This window comes from Dipodomys merriami, unplaced genomic scaffold, assembly GCF_024711535.1.
Source record: "Dipodomys merriami isolate MVZ:Mamm:240054 unplaced genomic scaffold, mDipMer1.0.p SCAF_15, whole genome shotgun sequence".
In the NCBI taxonomy this organism is placed as follows: Eukaryota; Metazoa; Chordata; class Mammalia; order Rodentia; family Heteromyidae; genus Dipodomys; species Dipodomys merriami.
This window is the reverse complement of record NW_027202826.1, coordinates 11,498,114-11,508,556: the sequence shown is the minus strand read 5'-3', so window position 1 is coordinate 11,508,556 and position 10,443 is coordinate 11,498,114. Positions and strand designations below refer to the sequence as shown.

The 10,443-nt window shown below is 44.3% G+C and overlaps 1 protein-coding gene across 10 annotated transcripts in view; it reads right to left on the bottom strand.

Annotated features, from left to right (window-relative positions):
- Positions 1 to 10,219, bottom strand: part of Tlr2 (toll like receptor 2) — a 37,336-nt gene extending 27,117 nt beyond the window's left edge. For 8 of the 10 annotated variants that reach the window (XR_011371893.1, XR_011371890.1, XR_011371889.1 and 5 more), the window contains exons 1-3: positions 10,039 to 10,219; positions 7,882 to 7,950; positions 1,381 to 5,103 (exon numbers count right to left, since the gene is read on the bottom strand). Coding sequence is in view for 1 of the 10 variants with exons in the window: in XM_070022247.1 (XP_069878348.1) it covers positions 2,736 to 5,087 (2,352 nt within the window). In the remaining 9 variants the exon portion in view is untranslated. Of the gene's footprint in view, positions 1 to 37; positions 5,104 to 7,881; positions 7,951 to 10,038 lie in introns of those variants that run through there. The other 2 variants (XR_011371894.1, XM_070022247.1) reach the window with 2 other exon arrangements.
- Between the last annotated feature and the right edge of the window lie 224 nt (positions 10,220 to 10,443).

Here is a 10,443-nt window from a genome sequence, read left to right as displayed (position 1 = left end):
TTATCTCTGTGGAAATAACTGAAGAGAAACTGAACAATGGATTCAACAAATAAAAGATGCTGTTTCATCCTTTTTCTTACAACTGTTTTCTAATATGACATATCTGGTTACACCCCACCATATACACTACACCCCCAGTTTGGCTTACAATGCTCTGATCTGTGAAGATTTTCAAAAGCTCGCAAAATGCTCCTCACAGGCAACATTTAGTTATAATTTAGTTATAGCAGTGGGTTTTTTTTGCCAGTCCTGGAGCTTGAACTGAGGGTCTGGGCACTGTCACCGAGCTTCCTCTGTTCAAGGATAGCATTCTACCACTTACGCCATAGCACCACTACTGGCTGTTTCTGTTTATGAGGTACTGAGGAATCAAACCCAGGCCTTCATGCATGTTAGGCAACCACTCTACCACTAAGCCATGTTCCCGATCCAATATAACAGTATTCTAATTAACGTCTTTTCTAGGCACTGTGGCAACTTGGCACCACAAAGCCTGTACAAAGGGTCACTCACAATGCTCCAGTAGCAGGGCTACCACTTTGCTGGGACTAAACACTAAGCACTTAAGGGAGAGAATATTCACACATCCCACATGTAAGCCTACAAGCACACACCACATCCTGTCTGAAACCTCTGCCCTCATCTTTTTCATAGTACATACCAGTACCTGAAACTGTATCAGGCTGCATTGCTTGTTTTCCACTCAGTGAAGGCAAGGAATTTCATCCATTCTGCTCTTTACTGTACCCATAGCACTTAAAGCAATGCCCAGCACAAAACACACACATGACAAGTGTTTGTTGAAAGAAGAATAACTAATCTGGCAGGAGGAAACAAAATTAGCTGAATAGGGATGACGAATCAGAAAGAATTGGCCCAAGAATGATGTGTTGGATTCCAAAAAGTAATTCATGTGTTCATGTGTTAAACAGCCAATGGCACTAAGGGAACATAAGACCACTACCCTCAGATGGAGCAGAAAGGAAATTCACTAGTGGTTATTCTCCTTGTCCAAATACTGGCAATGTACTTAATGCTGGCCAGATTCCCCCCTTCAAGATAACTCACACTAAGATTTCTACCTGCTGTGAACTTTCCATCTTCACACTACTCGATGCCTCAGTATTACAACTGGTTTGCCATCCAGACTTCTAGAAGACCTAATTCCAGTTGTTTCTGTACTCAGCAAGACATCACTAATTCAATACTCATTATACGGTAGGCGCACTCAAGAGGTAAGAACACAAAACAAGGTTCCTAAGTTTAGTCCATCAGCAAATGAACAATTCTCACATTTGCAGAAAGTACTAAAAATTATTTTTATCTTTTAAAAAAATTACAGATGCTATTACATTGATCTCTAATGTATTTGCCACTTACCTTTTATAGATAGTTGCCAGGAAATAGCTTCTAGACCCCGTTAGAACTCTGGACTCAGGGCCTAATGCAGTATGGCCCTCACAGTCCAGATATCTGAAGTAATCACTGTGTTAGTCAGCTTTCTGTTACTGTAACAAATACCTGCAATAATCAGCTTTAAAAAAGGAAAGGTTTGGGCTGGGAAGATGGCTCAGTGGTAGAGCGCTTGCCTTGCATGCATGAGGCCCTGGGTTCGATTCCTCAGTACCACATAAGCAGAAAAAGCTGGAAGTGGTGTGCTGTGGCTCAAGTGGTAGAGCACTAGCTTTGAGCTGAAGAGCTTAGGGACAGTGTCCAGGCCCAGAGTTCAGGCTCCATGACTGGCAAAAAAAAAAAAAAGAAAAAGAAAAAGAAAAAGGAAAGGTTTGTTTGGGTTCACAGTTTTGGGAGATTTGGTCCACAGTTTTGGTTAGTTGGCCCGTGTTGCTTCTGGGCTTGTGACAAGCAGAGGGCCCATGGAGAAAAAGATGCTGAGAAACAAAGAGAAATGGAAAAGTTTTTTCAGAGTTAGAAACAAGGACTTTGCATTGAAGAAAAGAAACACCATCTACGTAGGGGAACAGAAAATAAGAGAACTGGTTGCTAATTAGAATTGGACATGTGGATTAAGGCCTAAAAAGATCAGATCTGATAGGGAGATTTCTTTCATATTCTCCTAAATATTTCATCTACTCCAACAGTTTTGTTCTCATGGTAAGTCACAGTTTCTGGCATCTTCTGTTACATACCCTCTTCCAATTATGCCTGGAGAAATTCACATACCCAGAAGCACAGACCCAGATCACTTGGAAACACCCCTGCCAGGTATTCTGTATGCTGAAGAATTCATGAGTACACACAGCCTTTGCTAGGAGTAGCAACAAACCTTGCTGAGTTCACAAATATCTTGCCTGGTTTTGTTTAGATCGACTTTAGGGAGAGGTGACAGGTGGGTGGAGCAGAGCCTGCTCTGTTGACTACCCACGTGTCGCTTTACAGAAGCCGACTGGACATGGCCAAATACAATCAATCATTTGTGCTGCTTCCTGATGATCCAACCAATGGCGCAGAGGATTCAGATACCACTGATGGATTCAGATCACAACTATCTTACAGAATGAAGAAAAGCCAAAACCCATTTTCTTCCCCTGATCTGGTAATAGATTTTATAGTCCAACACTATTAAATAAAGCTTACAGGATTAGTAGTTTTAGTTAAGTCTTCAAGGGACAGTACATACTGTGAATATTATCTAATTCTGTTAGCCTGAACTGAGTTATAAATAGTGGTATCATGATAATGCCTGGGTCATAACTAACTGGCCATCAGTGAAGAATCTAGGATTTTATTGCAATCCTCAGATTGACCCAAAACCCCTCCTGTAGAGCTTCGTCCCTGGGCCACTCCAAGTAGGTCTTGGTGTTCATGATCCTCCGCAGCTTACAGAAGCGCTGGGGAATGGTTTTCTTCTCAATGGGTTCCAGAAGAACAAGAATGACGGCATCATTGTTCTCGTCGAAGAGCCGGAAGTGAGAGAAGTCCAGTTCATACTTACACCACTCACTCCTCACAAAGTTTTCTGAAAGCACAAAGACAGTTTTGTGGCTCTTTTCGATTGAGTCAATGATGTTGTCAATGATCCACTTGCCAGGGACGAAGTCCCGCTTGTGGAGACACAGCTTGAAGGGGGGGTTAAAGTGCTCAAGCTCCTGGACCATCAGGTTCTCCACCCAGTAGGAATCCTGCTCACTGTAGGAAACAAAGGCATCGTAGTGGATGTCCCTGACCGGGTTTTTTCTGGGCTTCCTCTTGGCCTGCAGCCAGGCCCACATCATTTTCATGTACCACATACCATGGAAACGGTGACACAGGCCCCCAGTGAGCAGAATCAACAGGAGAAGGACACAGCACACACCAGACAACACTGCTGTCTTGTGGCACTCAGAGATGGACAGCCGGGTGTCCTGAACCCGCTGTCCCCGCAAATAGGATGGGGAATCACACAGGTAATTGTCTGGCCAGTCAATCAGGACCTCTGCCAGCGCTGGCTGCTCTTGGGTGAAAGATAAGAGTTCACAGGAGCAGATGAAGTTGTTTCCACCAGCTTCTAGAACCTTCAGTTTGTGAAAAGAATCCAGTTGCTCCTTAGAGAAAGTACTTATTGTATTCCTGCTGATCTTCAGGACTAGTAATACAGGTAAGAAGAAGGCATCCGGTAGAGTATTCAACTTATTTTGGGAAATATAAAGTTCTTTAAGTTGAGGCAAAAACAAAGAAAATGAATTGAGATTGTTATTGCTCACATCTAAAACTTCCAGTGTCTGTGGGACACAGCGAGTTAAGCTGTGTATTTGGGTGCTAGATAAGTTCAAGCTTTTCATCTTTTCTGGCCATTGGCAGGTTTCAGACATTGAATGAAAACTATTCCTACTGAGATCAAGGCTGGTCAGATTTTTCAGAGTCAGTAAAATTTTCCCTGTTTCTTCTATAGATGTCAAATGATTTTGCCTTAAAATTAAGATTTGTAGGGAGGGCCAGCTACCCTCACAGGCTGAATTTTTCAAATATTCTTCAACCATCAGATTTTCACTGAGATCCAAATATTCCAATGATTTCAAATGCTGTGAGAAGGAGCAAGGAACCAGAAACACTTTACTGTTTTCAACAGTGACTCGTTTCACACTTCCTGCAAGTGAATAGACTGTACTTAGATCATAAAATAAGTAGAACATTGGAATATGCAATCTCCGGATCGTTATGGTTTCTATATTACGTAGGTCTCTGATTTCCTCCACATCAGATGGCTCAAAGTCCCCAACACCATTAAGAGTGCAGCCATCAAGTTCCAATTCCACCAGTGTGGAAGCATAGTGCAGAAGTCTCAGAAGTCCATTAAAACTGGCATCAGTGAATAGTGCATTTCTAAATGTCAACTTTCTAATCAAGGGATTTGTTTCAGTGACAGAGAGTCCTGAAAACTGAAAACTGTTCAAATTGGTATCCCTCAATTCCAAATATTCCACAGAACTTAAAAGATCTCCAAAAATCTCTCCCAAGAAAATTGGCTGATTGAGGTGAAGGGTCAGATGACTGATGTTTTGAATTGACTTGAAACTTCCTGGCTCATAACTCTGGAGATTTGATGCAATGATTTCAAGTTCCTCAAGAAATGTGAGTCCAGCAAAATCTACTCTCTTTATCAGTAAGGTGTGGATACTTCCGACCTTCAAGGTTTGTAAATTGGTCAAGTGAGAAAAAAGAGGTACGTCCCCGAGTGTTCTGTAAGGATTTTTCATTACATTTAGGAATTTCAAGGAAGAAAGGGGTTGGAACCAAGAGGAGGATAAGTTCAACAACTGGTTGTCAGACAAGTCCAAGAGCTCAAGGCTGCGCAGGGAGGAAAAAGCATCCTTCTCTATGGTGCTGATCCCATTGGACTGCAGCACCAGAGATCGAAGTTTCACACAGCTCTGCAGGTCACCCTGGCCCACGTAGGTGATCTTGTTGTTGGACAGGTCAAGGCTCTGCACGGCTGCTGTGAGGCCTATGGGAATGGAGGTAAAAGACCTGGAACGCCCATCGCAGACACCAGCACGGTCACATGACAGAGATGTCTGATCCGGGGGTCCTTCCTGGGAGAGGCCAATCATGGTGCCCACAGCCCACGCTGTCCACAGAGCATGGAACATTGTCCACTCAGGTAACCTACAGATCAATGAAGTTCACATTAGTGATGTGTGTGTGTGTGTGTGTGTGTGTGTGTGTGTGTGTGTGTGTGTGTGTGTGTGTGTGTGTGTGTGTGTGTGTGTGTGTGTGTGTGTGTGTGTGTGTGTGCGCTGCTACTGGGGTATGAACTTTGGGGCTTCACACTCTTGCTCAGCTTTTCAGCTCATAGATGACATTCTACCACTTGAGCCAGACTTCTACTTCCAGTTTTGGGTGGTTAATTGGAGATAAGAGTGTCATAGACTTTCCTGCCCAGGATGGCTTTAACTGTGATACTCAGATCTCAGCCTCATGAGTAGCTAGGATTCTAGACATGAGCCACTGGTGCCAGTTTCAATGGTTGTTTTTGACAGAATACTGTAATTCTGATTCTGGAGAAATGTCTGATCAAGCCTGTGAGGCACACATATATGCACTGCATGCACGCATACATGCATGCAAAGGAAATAACAGGGAGGCTGAGGAGCACATAAATGGGGATAAAGATGACAGATATTGGCTACTGTGCAGACTTGAACACACATGTGGGCTGAAAAATGAGCACATGATTGAACAGAGGAAGGAGGGAACAGCTAGACTTCCACATGGGAACTTTTAGCTACCTTTTCCTGCACTGAAGCGCTCTTTGCTTTAAGCATGAGTCCTCCTGGCTTCAATACCATCTCAGCTCCTGACAGGCATGCACTGTGTGCTTTTGCTCACCAACCTAAACAACAGCAACAATACCCACTCTCACCAGCACACCAGCCAAACTTTGCTCTACACCAGCAGTGGGGGAATGATGGGAGCCTCAGGAAGAAGCAAAGTCAGCAGAACTTCCTCTTCCTGGGCTGGGGAGGTGGCTCAGTGGTAGAGTGCTTGCCTTGCATGCATGAGGCCCTGGGTTCGATTCCTTAGCACCACATATGCAGAAAAACCCGGAAGTGGAGCTGTGGTTCAAGTGGTAGAGTCTACCCTTGAGCTAAAGAGCTGAGGGACAGTGCCCAGGCCCACAGTTCAAGCCTCACAACCCACAAAAAAAATAATAAAAAAGAACTTCCTCTTCCTGCCAAGACTTAGCATAGCAGGAATGTTCCAGCGTGGGTGGGCTGCTCAAAGGACTGTTATGAAGTCAGGATTCTCCCAATCCACCTCTGGCACTCCGTCCTTCCTTCTACTCAGAACCCTAATTGCTTAAATCTGTGTACCTCCTCTTGTGTTTGCTCAGTATAGTAACTACAAAATGAATTTCCCACATTCACTCACAGAACCTAACAGACTATAAAGGCCTAATTTATGCAATGTGCAACTTGAGAAAATTTAAATATAAAGAATTAACACATTAAATAAAAAACATGTTTGATCTAGGAACTTCGTTGCTGCTGGAGAATTTCTGTGCTCACATCAGAGTTACTGCTTTGTGTACCTTCCTCTTTATGTTTAAATGAATGAGTCATATCACGCAATATATTGGCTCTGAGTTTTCATTTTCTTCCTAGCTTTCGTGAAGTATTTGGCATACAAAAATGTAACTGACCAGGTATTGGTGGCTCATAACTCGAATCCTAGCTACTTGGGAGGCAGAGATTGGAAGGACTGGAGTTCAAGGCCAGTCTAGGTAAAAAGTTTTCAAGACCTACATTTCAACCAATAAATGCTGGACAGAGGGATGTGCCTGTCACTCCAGCCATAGTAAGAGCAATAAATAGAATTATCACAGTCAAGATCAGCCTAGAGGGAAGAAAAGAAAGATCCTATTCCAAAAATAGCCAGAGCAACTCGGTGCCAGTGGCTCATGCCTGTAAGCCTTAGCTATTCAGGAGACCGTGATCTGAGGATCACAGTTCAAAGCCAGCCTGGGAAGGAAAGTCCATGAGACTCTTAGCTCCAATTAACCACCAAAAAGCTGAAAGTGGTAGAACTGTGGCTCAAGCGGTAGAACACTGACAAAAAATGGTCAGGGACAGCATCCAGACTCTTGAATTCATGCCCTAGGATCAGCACAAAAACAAATAAATAAATACAAAAAAGCCTCACAAAAACTATTAGAGCAGAAAGTACTGGAGGTATAACTCAAGTGGTAGAGCAAGTTCTTGCTTAGCAAGCATGAAGCCTTGAGTTTAAACCTCAGCACCATTTCTTTTTCTTTTTTTGTTGGTTGTGGGGTTTGAACTCTGGGCCTGGGTGCTGTCCTTGAGCAATTCAGCTCAAAGCTAGAGCTCTATCACTTGAGCCACAGCACCACTTCTAGTTTTCTGAGTGGTTTATTGAAGAGTCTCATGGCCTTTCCTTCCTGAGCTGGCTTTGAACCGCGATCCTTGGATCTCAGCCTCCTGAGTGGCTAGGATTATAGGCATGAGCCACCGGTGCCCAGCAGTACCATTTTTTTAAAGTGCAGAATTAGTGTACATAATTTAGTGAGTATAACTGTGTCAACATGCATGGAACCACCAACACACCCACCCAATCAGCACGTCTACCACCTCTAAGAGTTCCAACTTTCCCAAGGGAAACTTTCTATTGCTGCTATAACAAAGTACCCAAGACTGGATAATTTATAAAGAATACAAATTTCCTCCCTGTAATTATAAAGGCTGAGAAGCCCAGGATCAAAGCTCTGGCACTGGTGGCAGGTGAGGCTGACTCTGCTGCCAAGATAAAGCTTCCTAGCTGTGTCCTCCCACAGCAGAAGGTAGAGGGCAAAAAAGCCTTCAATACTGAGCCCATCCATAAGGTCACCAGCCCACTTAGAGGACAGAATGCCCATGGCTTACTCACCTGTGTTCATCAGAGATAGTAAGTAGTTCCTTTTCTCTATATGACTTCGGTAGTAGAGATGCTGACCTCCTAGAATGAGTGCAGAAGAGTTACATCCTCCTCATGTTTGAAACAGATTGGAAAGAGTTGGCACTGGTTCTTCTTTAAATGTTTAGTAGAATTTCACAGTAAAGCAATGAAGTACTGTGTGTGTGTGTGTGTGTGTGTGTGTGTGTGTGTGTGTGTGTGTGTGTGTGTGTGTGTGTGTGTGTACTTGTGTTTGCTAGGCAGGTGTTCTACTATTTGAGCCAAGTCCCTATATCTATTTGCTTTTGGTATTTTTTCAGATAGGGTCTCTCATTTTTGCCCTGCTACTCTAAATTTTAATCTTACAGAGCTGAAATCACAGGCACAGATCACCACATCCAGCTTATTACTTGAGATGGGGTAGCAGAAGCCTTCTAATCTCTGCTTCTCAAGTAACTGGGGTGATAGGTATAAGTCACTATACTTGACCCTGGGTTTTTATTTGATGCATGATTTTTTTTTATTAGTGTCTCAGTATTATTACTCATTAACAATTTGTTTGGATTTTCTGTTTCTTCAAGATTCAATTTTGGTAGATTTACCTGACCAGAAACTTGTTAATTTCTTCCAGGTTTTCGTAGCTGTATATTATTTAAATTTTCTTTATCCTTACTGATTTTTTTTGTCTGATTTTTCTATCAGTTTCTGAGAGATGATTAAATCTCACCCTCTCATTGTGAATTTGTTTCCCTGTTTATTCTTATCAGATTGGCTCCATTTTTATGTCGTGTTAATATAGGTTTTTATAAATTCAGAACTTGTATCTGTTCTCATGTAACTTTGACGCTAGGAAAATGTTCCTCCTTTTCACTACTGATGATTATTCTTGCCTGATATTAAATATTAAATACCCACCTACTATTGATAACTGGTTACAAGCTTTGGCCTTTTCTTTTGTGTCCTTAAGTATCTCTGGTCAACAACCTATGAATATTCAGTTGTAGTTTTTAAGTCTATTACTATGTTAATTATAAAATTAGCAGGCTTTTCCTTCTATATAATTACTAATACCTTGATCAAATTATGACATTATTACTTTATTTCCCACTTATTTTGTGCTTTTGTATATCTTTTCTTGCTTTTTTTTAAACCAGGGGAAGGGTTGTAGTAAGATTTTTTTCCCAGTTAATTTATTTGTAAATAAAATAGTACAAACATTATCTGATAACTTAGAAATATCTAAAACATGTGGTGGAATTCTGCCAATATTTTCCAAAACAGAGACATTATAAAGTTTAAGATGATTAAAAGATTCTTTGCTTGGAACAAGACAAACGAAATACTGATGAGGAAGTCATTTCTCAATCAAGGTAGTTGTTATTTTCTCGTGTGTGGGGGGGGGGTCTTTTTTTTTTTTTTTTTTTTTACTACCTACCAGTTCTTTGGAACACAGTCAGGGTCTTCCCCAAGATCAAAATTATGTGAGCAGGTTCACATCTCCTGGCTCACATGCATACAAAGCCTCAATTATGTAAGTGGATGCAGTTAAAAAGACACACTTTCAGAGCATTCACGCGGAAAAGAGCTCGACTCCAGGATTACTCAAGTTATTTTCCCAGCTACACACCCATCTAAGGGAGAATGCAGGAAGCAGGGCCAGCACTGTGGCTAGCTAGCTACTCCAGGAGGCAGATCTGAGGAAATCGATTCAAAAAGCTGAAGCAGAAAAGTCTGCAAGATCCTATCTGCAATTCACCAGCCAAAGGCTAGCCTGGAGAGCTGGCCTAAGTGGGAGAGTACCAGCAGTGAACAGAAGTGCAGAGCGTGCGCTCAAGAGACCCTTCCCACTTCTGAATAAAACCACCGCAGAGATAAGTCAGTAAAAAATCCAGTCTTTGTCCTGCAGGGGTCCGTGTTGGGTCTCAGCCCAGCAAGGCTCTGGCGTCCGCAGGTTTGGGGACCTGCGGGAAGGGGGAGCACCAGCAGCGCGGGAGCAAGGAGGGCGGCGGCCCTTCCAGGAAGGCGCAGGCCGGGGGACCGTCGCCCGCCCCGGCCGGGCAGGATCCCCTGCGGGCTGCGCCCCCCGCCACCCCAGATCCCCCCGCTCCTCTCCAGGGGAGCCCCGTCCCAGCGCCCGTGCCGCCCGCGTACCTGGGGGAGGGAGGTCCACACCGCCCGGTCCCGCCGCGGTCCCTCCCGCGCCTCCAGCCGCCCGGCCTGGAAGTGAGGGCTGCCCCGGGGAGCCGGGGCCTTCCGGGGCTCACTGCCCGCAGGACACACCCCCTCCCCGGGCAGCTTCTCCTGAGGCCCGGGGGCGGGGAGGGATGGCCGGGCAGGGAAAGGGGAACCGAGAGGTCTTTGTACCGGGAGGGACTTCCCGAAGCACCCGGGCAGCGCAAGCCAAGGCCCCACCCCGGGGAGGGCTCACCCCGAACTGCTGCCAGGCCCGCGCCGGTGCCTCTCCACCCCGGACCGGCGCCTCGGGCTGGGGAATCTTGCTGGGGACTCTCTTCTTCTTCCAAGCTTTGTTGAAGTCTGGGGGCAGGAGGAAGCCCA